General features: G+C 47.9%; 3 protein-coding genes and 1 pseudogene across 6 annotated transcripts in view; 1 reads left to right on the forward strand and 3 right to left on the reverse strand.

Annotated features, from left to right (window-relative positions):
- Zfp1 (ZFP1 zinc finger protein) overlaps positions 1-7,759 on the reverse strand; it is a 49,200-nt gene extending 41,441 nt beyond the window's left edge. The window contains exons 1-2 of one of the 3 annotated variants that reach the window (XM_087204452.1): positions 7,338-7,759; positions 737-872 (exon numbers count right to left, since the gene is read on the reverse strand). The gene's annotated coding sequence lies outside the window, so the exon portion shown is untranslated. Of the gene's footprint in view, positions 1-736; positions 873-6,879; positions 7,229-7,337 lie in introns of those variants that run through there. The other 2 variants (XM_004842841.4, XM_087204460.1) reach the window with 2 other exon arrangements.
- LOC147830609 (regulator of DNA class I crossover intermediates 1-like) lies at positions 879-3,655 on the reverse strand (annotated as a pseudogene).
- Positions 7,760-7,885: 126 nt separating the features above from the next.
- Ldhd (lactate dehydrogenase D) lies at positions 7,886-13,264 on the forward strand. Its single transcript, XM_004842843.3, has 11 exons — positions 7,886-8,044; positions 8,196-8,308; positions 8,515-8,656; positions 8,832-8,973; positions 9,093-9,252; positions 9,563-9,762; positions 9,842-9,970; positions 10,058-10,185; positions 10,889-10,979; positions 11,090-11,201; positions 11,278-13,264. Exons 1-11 carry the CDS (start codon positions 7,973-7,975, stop codon positions 11,441-11,443), a joined length of 1,455 nt encoding a protein of 484 aa, XP_004842900.1. The 5' UTR covers positions 7,886-7,972; the 3' UTR covers positions 11,444-13,264.
- Positions 13,265-14,697: 1,433 nt separating this feature from the next.
- The window catches only part of Znrf1 (zinc and ring finger 1), a 105,860-nt gene continuing 99,581 nt past the window's right edge, over positions 14,698-20,976 (reverse strand). The window contains exons 3-5 of one of the 2 annotated variants that reach the window (XM_004842845.4): positions 18,429-18,534; positions 16,914-17,005; positions 14,698-15,702 (exon numbers count right to left, since the gene is read on the reverse strand). In XM_004842845.4, coding sequence (XP_004842902.1) covers positions 16,948-17,005; positions 18,429-18,534 — 164 coding nt within the window. In that variant the 3' untranslated portion in view covers positions 14,698-15,702; positions 16,914-16,947. The remainder of the gene's footprint in view (positions 15,703-16,913; positions 17,006-18,428; positions 18,535-20,976) is intronic. The other variant, XM_004842846.4, reaches the window with a different exon arrangement.

Here is a 20,976-nt window from a genome sequence, read left to right on the forward strand (position 1 = left end):
GACAGATGTGCTAATCACCTTGAGTTGATTGTTCCACACTGTGTACATGTAGCAAATTATCACTCTGTACTCCATAAATGTGCACAATTATTATGTCAAAATAAACTTTAAAACAGATTAATTAAATTTAAAACACAGGATCCAAACAAATTGCAAATATTAGTATCTTTTAATACATAGGTTTTCTCTCCATCTCTTCCCCTCCCCACCCACTTCCCTGCATCTCTAAATCGCCTTTCCCCATCTTCATTATTATTTTTAGCTCATGTTTACAATGTACAATGTTTACATTCATGTGGCTGTTTGGTAAATGTGCACAGCATAGCTTAAATCTTTTTGCTTCCCCTTCCCCTCACCTTCTTCCTTCACCCTCGATTTCCTGGTCCCTTCCCATTTGCAAAAGATGTATCTCCGTGTTTCCTTCTATTGACCCTTTATTTTTCTCTTTATGTATTTGAACTTTGACTTACACAAATGAGAGTTATCATATGGTATTTAAGCTTGTGTGTCTGATTTGTTTCACTTAACATTGTGTTTCCCAGTTGTACCCATTTTCCTGAAAATGTCTCAAATTTATCCTTCATTTTCGCCAAGTAATATTGCACTATGTATAGATAGCACATTTTTTTATCCTAATCCAGAATTTTAAATGGGGTATAATATTAAAGAGAAGTAGCAAACAAAGTTCTTATAATGAGAGCATAAAGCACATTAAATATTAGTTAAAATTTTCTACCTTGAAATCCTGGAAGAGAACTTTTTTTTTCTGTAAGATGTGATTGCACTGTTTAAAAATAAGTGCCACAGGGCCGGGGATTTAGTTCAGTGGTTTCGCCGTCTGCTGCGCAAATGCAAGGACCTGAGTTCGATCTCTGGTACCAAAAAAACAAACAAACAAAAATAAGTGCCACAAAGGGCTGGGGATTTAGCTCAATGGTTTCGCCGCCTGCTGAGCAAGTGCAAGGACCCGAGTTTGATCCCTGGTACCAAAAAACAAAGAAAAAAAAAGTGCCGCAAGAAAGAAGGCAATTAAGCATATTTTTAATCCATAAATAACAGTATATCATTATAATGTAATGAATAATAGACATGAGAATGATAATGTATTTACAAGTATAATTTCTAAAAACTTAAAGTATAATTTTCTGAAAACTTAGAGATACACTAAAGCTATGAAAGAATGCCCATATAAAAAATCAAATGCATAAATACTAAAATGTCTTACAAAGGGGCATAAATATTCACTCTGAATACTTTCACTGTATGCTTAGCTACATTTTCTCATTCCTTATTATAATAGGAAATTCTGAACATCTATTGCTTGTCAAGTGAAATGCTAGACTGAGATTTTAGAGTATTAGTTGTTTTTACGGATGTCCTGCCCTCCATAGGTATCTGCTTACTATTTTCAGTACATCTTTCAATACTGCAAAGAGAAGATACATCCCTTCCACATGTACATTTTGAAGTATATCACACTGTATGGCACCATCTAACTTTTCTTCTATTAAAGATTCTCTCTCTGTTTGTCCCCTGTGTCACATTTTACAACCTGCAGAATGCAGTTATAGGTTTTGTTTTTCAATGCATGTGCTGAATTGCACTGAGATTGTGGAAGTTGATCTGTATTAGTTTTTCACTGAATACTGGTAAAAATTCTCATTTTGTTTGTGAACTTTGCCATTGTTGCTAACAATCCTACTTCCCAAAAATTCTGCCATCCTTTCTAGATAAAAATTATTACTCCTTGGGTCGGGAATTTAGCTCAATGGTTCTCCCGCCTGCCTCGCAAGTGCAAGGTCCCGAGTTCGATCCTCGTTACCAAAATAATAATAATAATAATAATAATAAAATAATAATAAATTATTACTTTTTTCTGTGGTTTTGGTGGATATCCACCCAAAGAGCAGGTAGCCTGGATAAAATAAGAGACAGAAAGAGGGGCTGCTGTGTTTGTTGTTTGTCACTTGCTGCTGCTGCTGCTGCTGCTGATCTTCTGCTGCCTCCTGCCTGCTCTGTGATGCCTCTGCTATGGCCCCTGCCTTGGAGCCAGCCAATTATGCACTGAAACTGCTACAAACTGCGAGCCAAAATAAACCTTTCCTAAACTTTTCCTCTTTTAACTTTGGATGTTGAGTGTTTTGTCTCAGCAACAAGAAAACTAACTAAGACAGTCTTTATCTTCAGATAGTGTCTCTGAACTGGAACTGAAACAACTTGAAGAGTAACTGTAGACCGACTACCCTGTGAAGAATCAAGATCTCACTAAGTCCAAAGTCCCATGACAAGTTAGAATGCAGTTCTTCCAAAGGGCTATTACACAGAATTCACTAGATTTTCCTGGATATTTTCTGTAGTGTCTTCTCTTGGTAATCACTTTCATGTTTTCCTTGTATTTCATATCTGGCTGAGTAATAATCCTCAAAATAAGTACTAAGATCATGTATTTCATTACTGTACTGTTGTGCTCTTTCTGATAGTTCTTGATTGGTTGACATTTTTCTGGACAATTTGCTTTGTTAAAAGCAGAATCACTAAAAGATGACTCTGGAACTGTAAAAATCCTCCTAATTCATCAATCAGTGAAATGGTTTTCATCATAATTAGTGACTAAACAAGGATTTTCCAAATTATCATAACCATATTTGTCAAAAGTTTTCTGTATCATAATTTATCAGTTAAAATGTATATGCGCCTGTTGTCATATAGGTAGGTTTTCAAGCTAGGAATATACTTTCTTTAATAGGTCCTATTCAATTTTTTTTTTTTTTTTTGGTACCGGGGATCGAACTTGGGTCCTTGGCTTGCAAGGCAGGCGGCGGAACCACTGGGCTAAATCCCTGGCCCCCTATTCAAATTTTATATTTCCTCCAGAGTCAGTTTCATTAATTTGTCTTCCAAGGTACTTCTTAGAAGTTGTCAAATTTATTTCAAAAAAGATTTTGTAATATGCTTTCTATATCCTTTTAAATTCTGTAAAATCTGTGGTAATGTCTCCTAGATCTTGATATTGTAATTTTAAAAATGTATAATTGATATTGTGTAATAGGAAGAGAAGGTCTAAAGGAGTAGGGGAAGTGGGTGGGGTAGGGGAAAGGAAAGAAGGGAAAAGAAAAATTATGAGAAAAGGAAAAAAATGGAAACAAAGTCTTTGCAAATAGGGAAGGGTGGAGGGGGTGAAGGGAGGACAGGAGAAGGGGAAAAAAATAAGAACCAAGATACTCATGTAATGGTACAAGATCCCAATGATGTATGTAACTGTATTTTATTTTATTTTTATTTATTAATTTTTTTTGGTACCAGGGATCGAACTCAGGTCCTTGTGCTTGCAAGGCAAGCGGTGGAATCACTGAGCTAAATCCCTGGCTCTGTAACTATATTTTATACCTAAAATGTACCAATAAACTTAATGGGGAAAAAAAAAGAAAAAAGTTTTCTATATCATTTGTTTAATAAATTGATCATTTTTAAAAAATTGATCATGTTTTGACCAACAAAAGAGTCACAATTCTCTGATAGAATACCAAGTATGAGTTGGCTGGTTCACATTCTTCAGAAAATTTGAAATTTCTGTTCCATTTTCTCCCACTGAGCTAAATCCTTGGCCCTTTTTACCAAATTTTAAAAATGGTTCCTTGTTCCTGGCCAGGTTCAAATGATTTATTTTTTAAGTTACTAGGTGACAGTTTTAGGTTTATCCTCCAAGTGTCTCTATTTTTACACTGTCATCCTACATTCCTGCAATCAAGCCAGTCCGGCTGACCTGTGGACTCATGAGCAAGAGTTAATGTGTATTGCTTTAGGTCTGTAATAAAGCAATAGCTAACTGATACAGTGGCGCTAATAAACAGAAGAACAAAATCATTTCATTTTTCAGTAACTGGGATTGAACCCAGGGTCTTTGCATTGAGCTACATCTGCAGTCCCTTTAATTTTTTATTATTTAAGACAGGGTCTCACCACATTACTAAGTTACAGTTGCTCAGGCCAGCCTTGAACATGTGGCTCCTCCTATCTCTGTCTCCCACAGTGCTAGGATTTTGGTGTGCTCCATTATGACTGGCTTCCTGCTTTTTATTTTTTATTAACATTAAAAAATTTTGGCTTAATAAATAGCTGGGAAGTCAAAGATCAAGTTACCCTCAGATCTGTAATTAAGTTAATTTTTAAAGAAAAGTTTTACATTTATAAAAAGTTATATAATGGATTTTTAATTTGTACACTTCTCTCAATCAACATCTTACATTAATTATTATGGTGCATGTACAATAATTAATGAAAATATTATTAACCAAAATCCATATTTTGTCAGACTTCTAAGTTTTTAACCAATATCTTTAATGTCCTTTTTCTGTTCCAGTATTCCATGTGGGATACCACGTTTGCAGAGTTCTTTGGAAAAACAGTTGATTGTAGAGTTTGAGCAGGAAAAAGGCAAGATGAGCATGGAACATCTAATGGTGACAGAAAGTAAGGAAGTGCTCAAAAAAAGAGAGGGTCAATGTAAAGGGTAGAGAAACCTATTTGAGAGGAGTCCCCAATGGTCCAAGTTGGCATAATAGGAGCAACAAAATAAATATAATAGTATTAAATTATGCCCTATAGAATAAAAGAAATGTCCATGAGTCTGTACTGATAACAAATAAGTGAAAGAGAGGGATATCTTTTCCTTAGAGAATAATTCTAATTAAGTACTATAGAAGATTAAGAGAAACAGAAAATCAACATTAGCTGGAGATGTAGCTCAATGTTGGAGCACTTGCCTAGCCTGTACAAGTTCCTGGGTTTGATCATTAGAACTGAAATAAATAAGTAAATAAATAAGAAAATCCCCATTAGAATGCCACAAAAATAGTGATTGTAGGCAAGATCCACTGATGAATGCTAGAATCAGTGGGTAAAAGCTTGAGAAGAAACAAGGTATTTGCATGGTCTTACAGTATCTCCCCCCAGTATATTAATCACAAGGAGAAAAGTTAGACAGCTTGGTACCATGTGCTTCTGAATGGGATACTTTGAGACTAGTTCATGATCACTTTTGTGATATTTTTGCCCAAAATACATAATCTTAATCTATTTATGAGAAAACACAAAACAGCTTCAAACAGCTGAGTGTAGTATAAAGTAACTGGCCAGTACCCCTTAAAATGTCAAGGTCATGAAAGAAAGACTGACAAACTGTCATAGATTATAGGAGACAAAGGAAATGGAGTGACAAAATGCAATTTAGGTTGGTGGACAACATCCTAGAAAGGGGCAGGGAATGGTGTTAGCAAAAAAAAAAAATGGTGAATTTAAATTTGTATTATTGTGCCAATGTTAATTTTTTAGTTTTGATAACTGTATTTGGCTACATATTTTGTGAACATTAGCGACAACTGAGTCAGAAGCATACAGGAACTCTCTGTGGTCTCTACAGAGGAAAGTTTAGAACTCTAGTAATAGATATAAAAGATGATCTGAATGAGTTCAGAGATTCCATCGCCTTGAATGGGGCAACTTAATATTCTTAAGAAGTCAAGCAGGGCCAGGGATTTAGCTCAGTGGTTCCGCCACCTGCCTCACAAGCCCAAGGACCCAAGTTTGATCCCTGGTACCAAAACAAACAAACAAACAAACAAAAAAGAAGTCAAGCAGGACATGGTCGTATACACCTATAACCCCAGTACTTTCAAGGCCAAGGCAGGAGGATTTTACCACAAGTTCAAGTTCCAAACCAGCCTGGGCTACATAGTGAGTTCAAGGCCAGCCTATAATACATAGGAAGACTATATCTCAAAAAACAAAAAACAACAAAAAGAAGTCAAATCTCACAAAATTAATAAACTAATTGAATATAATCTCAATCAAAATTCCAACTGCAATTAAACTTTTTGAGATAAAATTCATACAACATCAAAATTCAGAATTTTTACCATCTTAAACCATACAATGCAATGATTTTTAATATGGTCACAATGTTGCACTACTATCACCCCTATCAAATCCAGAATATTTCCATCTCCCTGAAAGAAATTCTGTACCTCCCAAATCCTCTCCTCTCATCCAGTTGGAATTTTTTTTTGAGAAAGGTCTCGCTATGCAGTTCAGGCTGGCCTTGAGCTTACTATGTAGCCTAGGCTGGCCTCAGTAGATCCCCAAACATACAAGTTTTTCCTGAAAAGAGATTTTAAATCTACCTGCGTCTGCTTTAATCCTTACCAAAAAAGTAAACTGAGTTAACCAATCAGCTTTATTTCTATTGTTCTGTCATTGTTCCTACCTTATAAAACCTACTATTCTGCTACTGTCCGGTGGGCATTCTCCTATTTTGTAGAATTAGAGGCGGGCTCCAGTCATGAACCATAAGTAAAAGCCAATGAGCTCTATAAATAAACTTGTAGCCCCACTACCCCATTGAACTCAGGGCCTTCACATTGAGCTACATTTCCCCAAATTAGCTACATTCTCAAAATTTAAAATTTTTAGATAGGATCTTGCTAAATTGTCCAGGTGGGACTAGAATTTGTGATCCTCTTGCCTCAGTATCCCAGAGTGCTGTGATTACAGAAGTGTGCCACCACATCTAGCTTGCAATTTAGGCTTTTATTTTTGTTTTTTGTACCAGTGGATCAAACTCAGGACCTCGTGCTTGCAAGGCAGGCATGGAGCCACTGAGCTAAATGCCCAGCTCTGTATTTTGGCTTTTAACAAACTCATCCAAACGTGGTTGGGGTGAAGAACTCAACAAGGATGAGGAAGAAGTTAGTATCCCTGACTCAAAGGAAGAAAACCAAAGCTGCATGTAGCTTTATCTCAGTGTCTTAGTTACTTTTCTCATTGCTGAGACAAAAATACCCAGTACCCAAAGTTAAAGGGGGAAAGGTTTATTTCGCTCACAGTTTGTAGAGGTTTCAGTCCATAATCACCTGGCTCCAAGGCAGGGTGGCACATGGCAGGGGGGCATCACAGAGGAGAAATAGTTCACTGTACGCAGAAGGCAGCAAAGACAAGGGCAAACAAGCCTCTTTCTGTTCCTATATTATATCCTGGCTACAGGATTAGGGCAGTACCAAACCAATCAGTGTACTGGTTTAGTTATCACCTAGCCTTAATCATAATGTCATACACTCTAGATTCAGCCATCTCTGAAAAAGCCCCACCTATGACTGAAAGAGGCTTTGGGGGGACGTCGAGACTCAAAACATAACACTCAGCAATGCCAGCAAGGGCGTCTTTTAGCTTATGTAATCAGAGCTTCACGCTTGGCACCTACCCCATTCCTGGCTGTACCCCAGGGTGGTCCTGGCTGTGCCCTAAAGGAGGTGGAAATGAAAGATGCATAAGTCTTCACCTACCTGGTGAAGTGCTGCTCTTCCAGGAAGTCTTCCTGGCATGCCTCACTGCCCACCCCCACTCCATTCCAGGAGTGACTCTGGGTGCTCCCCTCCTCTTGGTCCTGATGAAAGCCCGGTGACACCAGCCTGAGGCTTGTAAGGAGAAGAAAACCCCGCCACCCAAGAAGAGTACCAGGAGCTGGTGCCAACTGAGAGCATGGGCTATGCCAAGCCCAGAGCCTGGCTAGAGCTGGTGGACTGGAACCAGAAGGGAAGCTGAGCCTGGAGGTTAAAGGGGTGGTTAGAAGGAAGTGGAGCAGATGGAGAGGTCTACAGAGCCAGTAGGACTTTTAAGCCCTCCACAAGGCTTTTGTGTTTGAAGGGCCACAGGAAGCCATCACAGATTGCTAAGGCAGGGAGTGGCTACTGACATTATTTCCCAATGTGTCTGGCAAGTCTCCCTCTCATTTAGAAATGTTGATCCTGGCACCCACAGACTCCTCTGACTTGGCAAGATTTGCAGGGGCCACCTTAAACCCACACCACCTTAAGCAGACTCCACCCCCCTAGTGCAGCCAATGGGCAGATGAACAGCGGGGATCCAGGTGCCACCTTCCCCCAACCCTCCAGAGCTGCACCCCAGTCGCAGTCCCGCAATGGCCCTGCTACTCCGGGCTGTAACCTGGGGGCTGTTCCCCTGGAGGGGCTACTGCTCCAGGGCACCACAGGTCTGGGGGCTGGGAGGGAGGAGAGTCTGGTTTCCACTTCCCCAGGCTCTGCCTTACCACAGAGCAACCTGTTAAGCCTCCACCTGTCTCCCCTGCCACAGGGGCAGGATGAGACCCAGGTCTTTTGGGTGACCCTGTTTCTCCCCTGTAGCATGGACTCAGCAAGGGCTTTGTGGAAGCTCTGGAGGCAGTTGTGGGGACCCCCCATGTGTCCATGGCTGCTGCCGTCCGAGAGCATCACGGGCGCGATGAATCGATGCACAGGTATCAGAAACCCCGGGCTAGGGCAGAGGGCCTGGGTTGTCCTCAAGCCCACCCACCTGTTCTGGCTTGCTCTGGCATTCACCAAACAAGGGGTTGCTCTCTGTCCCTCACCTAGTTGTGGCCTCAGGCCCTGAACACCTCCTGGCTCCTTGAAATGAGCAGGACCAGCTCCCACACCTCTCTAATCTGCTGAGGTCTTCTTCCAGGTGCTATCCTCCTGATGCTGTGGTGTGGCCCCAGAATGTGGACCAGGTCAGCCAGCTGGCAGCCCTGTGCTACAGCCAAGCTGTGGCCATCATCCCATTTGGCACAGGCACCGGTCTGGAGGGGGGAGTGTGCGCTCTGCAGGTAGAGTGGTGCCCCAGGTCTGGTCTCATGACACTTGTTACATTTGTGGCCAACCCCACCTGCCATGCTGGGGCTCTGGTGTGGCTGCTGGGGCCTCTGAAAAGGATTGGGGTCTTGGGGCCGTGTGTGGCCCTGAGACTAGGCCAGCTGGCCTTATTGGCATCCCTGCCACCAGGGTGGTGTGTGCATTAACCTGACCCATATGGACCGGATCAGGGAGCTGAATCCAGAAGACTTCTCTGTGGTGGTGGAGCCTGGTGTCACCCGTAAAGCTCTCAACACCTACCTGCGTGACTGTGGTCTCTGGTTTCCTGTAGGTAGGCCTGGGGCTTGGGCACCTTCCCTCTGGGGCCTGAGGGCTCACTGGGGCTGGGCTATTTCTGAGGACCCCATTTCTCCCTGCCTGGGCTGCCCTTTCCTGCTCTCTGCTCTCCAGACCCAGGTGCAGATGCTTCTCTGTGTGGCATGGTGGCCACTGGGGCCTCGGGCACCAATGCGGTGCGCTATGGCACCATGCGTGACAACGTGATCAACCTGGAGGTGGTGCTGCCTGACGGGCGGCTGCTTCACACTGCAGGCCAGGGTCGTCATTTCAAGTGAGCTCCCTCTGTCCCCAGCCCGGGGTCCTAGTGTGCACTGAAGCTGATGGGCTTCCCTCCTCCAGCCTCCCTCCTGGATAGGTGGGTGAGGCCTGGAACCCTGCAAATGGGCCAGTAGATGGTGCTGGAGTTTATTGTCCCTGCACAAGGCTGATCTGGGTTGTAGAGTAACAATCAGAGAAGCAGGAGGCCTGGTGAGACCTGGCTGCCTAGGAGAATGGTACCCTGGGTTCCAGCTCCCAACTTCTGGACAGAAATTTCCCATCGTGCAGCCTGGGCAATCATCTACCTTATGTCTTGGGCCCAGGAAGACTGCAGCTGGCTACAACCTCACAGGGCTCTTTGTGGGCTCTGAGGGGACGCTTGGTCTCATCACATCTGCCACCCTCCGCCTACATCCTGCTCCTGAAGAAACGGTGGCTGCCACCTGTGCATTCCCCAGTGTCCAGGCTGCTGTGGACAGCACTGTACAGATGCTCCAGTGTGCAGTGCCCTTGGCCCGCATTGGTGAGCCGGGGACTAGGGTACCAGTGCGGAGTCCTCAGAAGGGCAGGCCTCACCTGGCCATCTCTTTCCCTGGTCCTAGAGTTCCTGGATGACGTCATGATGGACGCCTGCAACAGGTACAGCAAGCTGAACTATTCTGTGGCACCCACGCTCTTCCTTGAGTTCCATGGCTCCAAGCAGGCCTTGGCAGAGCAGCTGCAGCGGGCAGGTGTGCTGGGGAGGGTGGGGCTGTGAGACAAGGGGGCCAGGGGTCCCCCAGTGTGGATCCAGGGTCAACCTTCCTCCCTGACTGCAGAGGCCATCACCCAGCACAATGGTGCCTTCCACTTCTCCTGGGCCAAGGAGGCAGAGGAGCGCAGCCGGCTTTGGACAGCTCGGCACAACGCTTGGTATGCACTCCTGGCCCTGGCTCCAGGCTACAAGGTGAGCTGGGACTGAGGTGGAAGTGGGACCCATAGCTTGGCCCAAGAACCTTTTCCTCAGCCCCCAACCCTGCTGTACACAGCAGCAGGCTGAGGCCTACAGGGATTGGGGGGGGGGCTGCCTGACTGAGCAGCACTGTAACGCGTTACTTTTTTTTTTTTTTGGTACTGGGAATTGAACTCGGGTCCTTGTGCTTGCGCAGCAGGTGGTGAAACCACTGAGCTAAATCCCCGGCCCTATAACCCATTACTTTAGACTGCACCACCTAGCTGTTTCTGATGGTGCCTAGAAGGAAAGGACCATTGTCTGCCTGGAGTCCTTCCTGTTAACCAGGTGCTGCTGCAGTGCTGGGCTCTTAGGAGTAGTAAACACAAGGGAGAGGGCCTCCTGGAGGAAGAGACAGGGAGAGGAAGTGGTCATTCCAACCAGAAGGGAGGCTGGGGCCCAGGCAAATCTTGCAGAGGCTCAGTGGTGTGGGGTGTGGGGCCCTTGCATGCAGCTGAGGGTGGGGGACCCAGGGAGTGGTGAGGCCTGGGCTGGCAAGGCCTGGTGCACACACCCAGGCCAGTCATCTAGATAAGAGCAAGCTCTTTCTTCCCTGAGGCCAAGAGCTGATTCCAGGTATGCCCAGACCCGTCCTTTGCATGTAACCTCCAGCAGACAGGTATAAGGGCAGAGCCTCACAGGCTGGCCTCTGACCCAGGGCTATTCTACCGATGTGTGTGTGCCCATCTCTCGGCTGCCGGAGATCCTGGTGCATGCCAAGGAGAAGCTGAAGGCCTCGGGACTCACAGGTTCTGCCTACCTGCTGCTGGAGTGGGATGGGGAGGTGCTGGGGCTGACTAGTGCCCGGGCCACGGGCAGGTGAAGCTGGTAGTGACTGCTCCGTCCTCTGGGCCCCCAGGAGCCATTGTCGGACACGTGGGTGATGGCAACTTCCACTGCCTCCTACTGATGAACCCAGATGATGCTGAGGAGCTCCAGAGGGTCAAGACCTTTGCAGAAGAGCTGGGCAGGTGGGAGCCTAGTGGAGTGGGGGAGGGCAGAAGGGATGGGAAGAGCCTGCTAAGGATCCCTCTCATGGCATCTCAGGAAGGCACTTGCGCTCCATGGGACATGCACTGGGGAACATGGCATTGGAATTGGCAAGCGGCAGCTGCTACAGGAAGAGGTAGGCCCTGTAGGCTTGGAGACCATGCGGCAGCTCAAGGTCATGCTGGACCCCCGAGGCCTCATGAACCCAGGCAAGGTGCTGTGAGGAGCTCCGAGGATTTGGCTGGCAAGCCCCCAGATGACACAGCCTCTCTTCTGGAAACACCAGCCCTGCAAGGGATGGATGGTGGCTGATGCCATTTCTGCCAGCCCTCTGTAGTAGGGGCTTACAGCCAGAAGGCCAAGAGAGAAGCTGGGCTCCTTCCTGACCCCCTTGCAGCCCTTAGGAACCTGGAGGCTGCTTCCTCTGCACTCTACACATCTGTCCTGGTTGGGAGAGCTGGTGTGGGTCACCCCATGATAGACACCTCTCCACTCTGGGGCCCAGGACCCTTTACCCACACCTGGTGACAGGAACACTGCTTTCCTACAATGGGAAGGGCCCTCCCACCTCAGGATGGTAGGTCTTCTCTTTGGGGTGCCCCAAATGAATCTGAAATGTATTTGCAGCTGTCTGGAGATCAGCAGGCAGCATCTCCCAGAGCTACCGCCTTCTCCCCTCCAGAGTCATTGTCCTGGGCCCAGTGACCCATTTGTTCTGGGCCTGTCCTCACTTAGGGCGGCTAGGGAGGGGGATGTTGCTCAGGGTTTGGAAGGAAGCTAGATCTCTGTCCCAACCTCAGGCGGAGGACCTGTCCATAGTGGAGGTCAATTATGATAGCCTCACCAGGCCTGAACTGGGTCTTAGAGCATCCTGAACACATTCTTCAAGCAGCTGCTACTGATTCTGAGAAATGGAAGATTATCCTCCTTGTCCCACATGTGGCTCAATGAATCATCCTACCAGCTTTTGCTCCCCAAGGCCAGGCCAGCCCAGCCTGGAGCCTGCATGTCTTGGGATCCCTGGCCAGAGCCTTTATCTAGGGTACTCGATAATTAATCCCCCTAAGGCCACGAGAGGGCGCTTGACACCAGAAAGCTCAGACACTACAGTCTCCTGTGGGCAGCTGTGGCCTAGGACTCCTCTGTCCAATGCCTGTAGCTCTTGGCTCTGGGTCACCCACCTCCCAGGGTCTGGGAGGGGCTAGGTGGTCAGTCTAGCCCCTAACCCCTGCAGGTCCCACGAGCCTGGAGTGCTGTCCATGTCCCCCACCCCAGGGGGTCCTTTGACCTTCTTAGTGAAGGGGATGGGTGGGGGGAGCAAAGGAGCCAGTAGAGGTCAATTGTACCCTCCTGCTCACCTCACGCCCTCCCCAAAGCCCTGGTGGCCCCTTAAGACCCCTCTCACAAGACCCTGGGCAGAGGCAGCCATCCTGGGACTTCCTCAGTCCAACCCTGGTTCTTGGGACTCTGTGCTCACACTAGGCCTAGCAGACAGCAACGGATGGGGGCTTGAGGACACTCTTCTGTGACATTCCTGTGTGGCTGACCTGGTTGGGAGCAGAGGTTATGCCAAGGATGGTTTGGTGGCAAGTCCCAGGGCCCTCTTCCCTCACCAGCCAGAGCATGCTCACCATGGAAATCACTCTCCAGGCCACCCCCCTTCTAGACCACCTGCTCCCACCAACCTTAGGGAAGATTCTGCAGTGGCCATCTGCCTCAGTGGGACTTTTCTCTGATGTGCCCTCCAGTGCTTAGCAGGTAATGGGCACTCACAAACAGCCATTTACCCACAACTTCTTTTATTAAGAAAAATTCCAAATATACAGAAAAGTTGGAAACAAATACATCATTCACTGAAATACCAGCCACTGAAGATTCAACAATGGACGCTCTTGCCTTATTTGCTTTGTGTATTTTGGGGAAACCATTTAGAATTAGATTACAAATTTCTTGAAAGCATTCAACTATATAATTCAGCATCTATCACCGAAGGTTAATGACCTTCTCCTATAAACTTCAACACCATTAAATGGCTATTAGATGAGCAGTCTCCTTCATGCTTTCTTCCCTCCCAGAAAGGCAGAGCAGGGGCAATGAAGGATTCTGGAGAGCTGTGTGGATGGAGGTCACAAACATCGCTCTCACTCACACGCCAGGTGCTGACAACCTGGTCAGAACTCAGGATGTGGCATCCAGCAGTGGGCTGCAGTGTACCAGGTGGGAGCAAAGTCACCCAGGATGGAGATGAGCACGGGGGCCTGGAATAGCACCCAGTTGGGTCCCAGCCACACTTCACCCAGTGCACAACCACTTGGCTCACTGTGATACCACCGAAGGAGCTGGGCTCGGGCTGCCAAGGTGGGCACACGAAGCCTCCCTCTCTGTGTCCAGGGGTCAGGCAAGGAAATCTTCAGAGCTGGGCCCTGCCCCACCAATTTTGCTGGTGGAATTAAATATAGAACAGGGAGACACAGTTGCCAGGCAGAAGGAGAAGGTGCTGTGAATAGAACAGTGCCCTTTGCGTTGACAAGGCTACAAGGAAGCCTGCTGCGCATGTGCCAGGCCTTCAGGGCAGATCCCGACCCTTGCAGTGACCTCTGAGCTGTATGATTTTGTCCCCACTTCACATGCGAACAATCTGATATTCGGATGAATGAAGTAATTTTCTCATTCTGCCAAGAAGTACAGCACAACCACAGACAGAGTCCCTGTTCTGGCCACCACCTCTCACAGCAGCATTTTTAAGTCCTAGGGTGTCCACCCCAGGTAAGGTGCCAGTGTAGCCGAGGCTCTGAAGCACAACTCTTCTTCAGTTCTCTGAGCGCAAGGAACATGCCCACTGGCTTGCAGGGAATGCCCTTGCACAAAAGCACAAACAGCAGGCCTGGGAGGGTCCTTGGCTGGCTCAGGAGGAGGCCCTGGAGTGTAGCTCCCTGGCTTGGAAACAGACTGGGCAGGCACTGTTGCCCCTTGCCCTGTGCTTCCTGGCCAGCCTACAGTTTGCCAACTGTTGTGAACCTGAGTGGTTGGCTAAGGGTTCTGAGCTGGCTCGGCCTCAAACCAGGCCCCTTCCTGGGCCTCAATGAAGTATGCCCATGAGTCAGCACTGGGATGCGGATGGAGCAACAGGCAGGCCGGATGTGGGATGGGGAGCAGAGGCTGAGGGGGGCAGGAGTGCTGGGCTGCTTGGTACCTGGATGAACCACATCCTTGTGGCCTCCGGTGGCTCCAAAAGCTTTGCCCTTGCAGACCTTTCCAGAAAAGCTCCATCCCTGCCACTCCACAGGTGATGGCAACTGGTTCCACAACACTTAAGGGGGTTAGTGAACATGGGAACCACCCCTTCCCTGCTAGCCAGGAACAGCAGTGAGGACCTGCAGGAATGCTAAGGAGGTAGGCGAGGGGTGGAGGACGGGCTTTTGTCCCCAGTTCTTCATCCTGTAACAATACTGCATCAAAATAAAATCACACAGTGTATCTTTTATTAGACATTATTTTAATACCATATCAAAACACCTTGACTGATGAAGAAAGCTTTTCTCCCAAGCTTCGAACATTTTTTAAACATTTTATGAAGGTTTTTTTTGTATTTTAATATATAAATACAGAAACCTATCTTGCATGGGCCAATGCCACATGTGAACATTAATGGCTAAAATGTTCTCAAACAGAGTGCCTGAAAAAAGGGGTCTCGGTACGTGTGTCTCCAGTAAGTCTTTTATTCATGTTTTCTGGGGGGAAAAAAAATCCACAAGGGCCTAAGAAAAATGTTCAGGCATTTTTGCAGGACACTTGTGATTGTTAAATCCTGTGAACTGACCAGAAGCAGAGGAAAAAAGGGGGATGACATGAGGCTGGAGGTGGGAGAAAGTCCTTGACGGGCATTTGTTTTGGCAATGAAATCAAGTTATCAATCAGGGTCTCAAAGAGAAGAAAAGTGCAAAACCAAGCCAGAAAAATAGGGAAAAAATAGAAAACAAAACAATAACAACAACAACCAAGAAACCCACCCCAAAGTAGAGAGGTTGGTGATGCAGAGAGCTGTCAGGGTGCTGGGCAAAGGATGAGACTGTGTGTGCCCAAGTGCCGTCGGAGGGCGAGCGGCGAGGCTGTGACTATGTCCGGTTGTCACTGAGTGGGTTACAGCTGGACAGCAAACAGCAATCTGTAAACATCACGAGGGAAAACACCAGTCGACACGACTTTTTTTTTTATATAATTTTTTTTGTAAACACTTTAAAGACAGACCCACAATGCCTTTCAAAGGTGAAAAAGAAAATGCCCTTTCCCTCCTAGGGCTGAGGGGGGAGGGGAAGGATAAGCAGTCGATTCACTCTTCTCTCGTCCGATTTGGTGTCCTCAGGGAGGAGGGAGAACCGCTGTCCAAGTCAGTGCAGAAGGAGTCCCCCATTCCCACTGGTGTCCCAAGCTCAGCTCTGCCCCAGTGTCCGATGAGCCTCTCAGAACAGGGGCCGTGTGTCCCTATGTGGATCGGAATAAGTCAGTTGCGCTCTGTCTGGCTGAGGGCCGGTGCTGCATCTCGTGGTGGCAGCGAGTGTCCCCCCAAGGGTAGGCTGGCCGGTTTCCCCAGAGCCAAACATCATGCCGGGCATTAGGACCGCACCCCAGGCCAGGCTCCACTCCCTCTGCCTCACTCTCACCCTTGCTTTTTCTTCTCCCCTTGTCAGTTTTTGAAGTGAAGGTAAAAAGAGAAAATGTCCCTGATTTATCTGACATCATCAACTGTTCTGGGCATTTACTTGGAAGAAATAAAATAAACCCAACAAAAGAAAACAAAACAGAGAGAGAGAGAGAGAGAGAGAGAGGGAGAGAGAGAGAGACCCAAAACCTCTGGATGTGAGTGAGATGAAGTCAAGTTGGGCTTTGGGGTTTTTTATTTTTCTGGGGTTTTGTTTTATCTGTTTACCAGAAGAAAGAAAACGCCAGCTCAGAACTCAGAAAGGACAGGTAGGGCAGGGGACAGGAGAGAGTGGTCAACAGTAAAGCAAGGTGCCCTGGGGAAGACTGGAGAGGCAGACCCAATGGTAACCCCGGGGACACAAGTGGCCACGTCGGGGAGGGCACTGAGGGCCTGGCCTGCTGTCATCGGGACCCTGTGCTGCAGGACGGAGGGGCTGAGACTGGCCTAGAGGCCTCAGATTCATTTGGAAGGGGGTGTGGGAGGTGACTGGCAGGGAGGGCTGGCAGTAAAATGACCACTGACAAGCACTTTGCAGCCCACAATACATGGTGCCATGGGCTGTGTATTTACTGAGAACCTATCCACAAAGTGAAAGTCACTTTCTGTCTGAGGAGACCCTGAGAGGTGAGTATGGCTGGGGCAGAGCTGCAAACCTAGAGCCCCATGAGGGGCTCACCTGCTCCTCCTACTGGTGTAGGAGCTCAGAAGCTTTACCCCGATGTCCGGAATATACTGGGGTTTCCCCCAACTAATTCCACCTCTTCCCAGCATGCTTTTCATGGTCCTGTGCATGCCTGTGTGCGCCTCTCATCCTTCCCCAGGAAGCCTCTGCACTCTACAAGACTACACACTGATGAGCTGCTGCCTTTTCCTTCACCCCTGCTTTTTCCTGGAAGGCTGTGCCAGGGCAGCCCAGCTCCCCATCACCAGGCACCCCCACAGACCAGTTCCTGGAGCATGGAGCCCAGAGCACCCCCAAGCACGAGCTCACCTTTGAGAGGATTCAGCAAGCAAGCCCGGCAGGGTCAGTCCGCAGGGTGTTCTGGACAAGATCTGTTCACTTCAAACCACGAGTCTATGCAGCTGGGGTGGGGAGCAGCAAGGGGAAAGCAAGTGAGCTCAGAGACCCCAGACAAGGGACACTCTCCTGAAAGGACCCCGTGGAAAGATGATCCTGGCTTCCTTTTTGAAGCAGGGAGAAGGGAGAGCACCAAGAGTGATCCTGCCTCAGCAGGAGTCGGCAGGGGTAGGGCACAGGCTGAGGTAGATCTGCTGCTGCAGGAAGGGCAGCAGTGGCTTTGAAAGTGACCAAGGCCCGAGTGTAAGGCATTTGGGAGGGCAGCAAAAACTACCAGGGAGAAGGGGCAGGTGATCGGAGCGTGTACTGTGGTCAATTATGCAGTCAACTAGCTCCAAGGCCTGAGGGATGGGGAATGAGGACAAAGACAGGGCAGGCTGGCCAGGCTCCCAGCTCTGGGATCCTGAGAGCAGTCCCTCCTATGTGAAGAGTGCAGCCATGACACCACCTCCCCAGTGAGTGCTCACTCAGGAGAACCCCAAGTCTCCTGGTGAAGGTAGGAAGGGGCACAGGACCTCGGGCTGCATGACACTGCTAAGAAAGGGAGCCAAGGAGGAGGCTTTCAGTGAATCCCTTGTCTCCAGTGTTGACACAGGACTGCTTGCCTCAAAAGAGGAACAGCAATGGCCCCAAGACAGCTGCCTGATAGGTAAACCGCATGTGGGCATTTTTAAAGGCAGGAAGCAGACAGATCATTTGCATAAGCTTCCCCCAGGACTGGTTTTTGCTTTCTGGTTCCAGTTAGTGCCTCCTTGGGACACGGCAGGGCTGTGTGCTGGGACAGAGACCAAGAAGCACAGCTCTCCCCTAAGTCAGGCATGGGTCTCTGCACCAGCCACATCCATGTACCACACAAGGCTGTTGGCCTGTAGACCAGTGGCCTCAGGTCAGGCCTGCTTGGGGCCAAAAGCAGCTCTGGGCTCAAAAAGCAGAAGGCAGGTAGCAGCCACAGGAGCACAGGGTGCTCTCCATCTTGGGCAAAGAGGGGTCGTTTTTCTGGTTGGAAACCAAAAGCTGGAGCTGTGGCCAAACCTCATTACGCTACTATCGCCACTCTCTCTGGGTGCCCACAGAGCGGCAAGGATCTGCCGGTCTCACCCTGTGGAGCTGAGGGGCCGGTGTAGGAAGAACAGGCTGAGGGAGACCAAGGGGGAGCGAAGCTCCAGGTGGAATCTGTCGCACCTCTAAGCGGCGGGGCTCTAGTCTCCCCACCACTCCCACCATCCAAGCTGTCAAAGCAGAGCTGAACCTTGGGCAATTCACTTCTACCCTACACTTGGGGTTACGGAACCTTCCTGACAGCAGTCTGGACCCTGTGGAGGAGAGAGTGTCCCATAATCAAGAGGCACAGAATGGCTGGTGATGAGGGTCTACTGTGCCTCTTGGGATGTGGGACGTGGCTGAGCTGCCCCTGCCAGGCTCTCGTACCTTTTGTGATAGATGCACAGGCAGGGCAGCCTGGCTATCGTGTCCCCCTGAAGCAGCTCCTCTAGGCAGATCACACACTCACCCGCATCTTTAGTCAGCACATCATCTGCAAGAGGGACAAGAAGGTTAGTCACCAGCGGGTGGGTGGCACAGAACAAGTACAGGTCTAGGAACTGGCTGGATGACCAAACTGCTAGGGTCTGTGGGGTACACAGCCCAGGAGGGACCCTGACCTTAAGAAAGAACCTCATTGTGGAGACAAGATATGTGCATCACATATTATGTACCTGAAGACAGAAGGGGATTAATCCCAAGTGGGAGTAACCGAAGGCCAGGTGGTAGAGGATGAAAAAGGTTTGGAGAGGGATAGAAGGAGCACAGGCAGTATGAGGCAAGCTGCTCCCTTAATATACTTTCCCCCAAACACACGCACACGCCTGGCATGCTGACTTCTGGTTTGGAAAAACATGGTACTGCATAGGGTGCTTAAGGCAAGAAAAAAGGGAAGAAAGAGCTACACGAGCAAATAGTTGGATGTGAGTGTTCACCGCAGCACAATCCATTGTAGTCAAAAGTGGAAAACAGCCTGAACGTCCCCCAACTGCTAAATGGATAAATGAAGTATAGCCACACACACTAAAATACCACTCCACCAAGAAAAGGAAGAACTGATACACCCTACAATGTGGATGAAACTCAAAAATATTATCCTAAGTGAGAGAAGCCAGACACAAAATGACACTCCTTTATGGTATCATTTATACAAAATATCCACAATAGACAAATCCACAGAGACAAAAGGCAGATTTTGACTGGGGGCAGGGAAAAATGGAGAATGATTGTTTAATGGGTAAGGAATTTCCTTCCCTTTTAAAAAAATTTTTTTCTGTGGCGAGAACACTTAATACACGATCTGCCCTCTTAACAAATTTTTAAATGCACAATGTTGTAGAACAGATCTCTAGAACTTCATCTTGCATAACTGAAACTTTATACGACCCCATTTCTCCCTTTTCCACTTGTAGCAAACACCAGTCTATTCTCTGGTTCCATGAGTTTGACTATGTTAGGAGCTCATATAAGTGGGATCACACTAAAGGGTTTCTTTTCAGGGTGATGAAATGTTTGGAACCAGACAGACGGGGTAGTTGCACAACAGTGAATGTCCCAAATGCCACTGAGTTGTATATTTTAAATGGCTAAGCTTATGTGAATTTCACCTCAATTTCAAAATAGAAAAAGAAGACTCTGCTTCCCCTCCTCAAAGGAATGAATGGGAAGTCAGCTCCTGCACATGCAGAAGCAGGCAGTAAGGCCCGGCTGGGAAAGCCGGAGCACAGCAAGGAGTAAACTGTGGCCAGCTCAGCAATGCTTTCTTACATTACTCAGTAGCGACTCGAGAGTGACTAAGCTGGACAGGCTGAATAAGAAAACCAAAATGCATAGCATGCCAATTCCTAGGTAGCCTTTTAATGCAGAAGTGCAGATGTGATGGATGTGGAAGGTGCCCACTTGGGGCAGGGACTGTCTAGAGAGAGGCCATGATGAGGCTGGCAGAAGCAGAGACTGCAGGTGAGGCGGGTTCCAGGCAAAGGGAACAATGTCATGTACCTGAATGGCTAAGGCAGGTGCAAGAGGCACATGAAGCCATGGGGCCCAGTGAGGCCAATTTCTGAAGACAGGCTCACGCTCTACTATGGAGCTGGGTCTTGTCTGCCTAACAGAGAGGCATGGAGGTGCACCCTGACCACATCTCTAAGAGTTACTGGAGAACAGAATGGGATGAGCCTGAAGATGGAGGGCCTACCCTAGCGACCGACTGTGCAGCACAAGGTGTATGCTTGTCACTGGGAGGGACTCCAGGGGGACAGGCCTGATCTGGAAGTGATGAGTTCAGAGTCAGGTGGGAGATTTCCAGGCAGGCAACTACCTACAAGAGACCTCCAGGAATCTGCTAAAGTCTAGATATGGGGTTCAGAACAGAGCTGTGGGCCACATGTGTAGATGTGGGATAAAGAGATGGTCCAGGGAGAAAAGTTTAGAGTGTAGTCCAAATGGCAGGAGACAGACATAGGTAAATGCTGATATGTGGAGGGCAGGTGAGAAAGGCAACATGAACAGGTTACCCAGAAGTTCCCCAAGCCACAGGAGAGACATCAAGTGAGTGAATGGTGGCCATGAGGAAAGGTCTTATAGCAGGATCACTCCCCACAAACAAAGACTTATGTTCAGCCCTTTTGCCTGTGGTATACACTAAGAGTCCCTGTGCAGATTTTCCTCGGCCTCATGATCTTATGAACAAGGCACAAGGTACCATTCCCACTTTGCAAATGAGGATATGGAAGCCTCAAGAAGCCGCATATCTTGCCCGCATCAGAGGGCCTGTGAATGGTGAGAATGGGACAGGGACATGGTCAGATGACCTCCCCCAGTGCTGTTTGTGTCTTCTGATTGTTTTGGTAGGAAGGGAAACATTGGGGAGCCCACAAAACCAGACTCTTCATGGCTTAAAAGGCTCTGGTTGGGCCTGGGATTTAGCTCAGTGGCA

The sequence above is a fragment of the Heterocephalus glaber genome, unplaced genomic scaffold, assembly GCF_053883595.1.
Source record: "Heterocephalus glaber isolate CG9 unplaced genomic scaffold, H.glaber_assembly_v1.0 deba00000071, whole genome shotgun sequence".
Lineage (NCBI taxonomy): Eukaryota > Metazoa > Chordata > Mammalia > Rodentia > Bathyergidae > Heterocephalus > Heterocephalus glaber.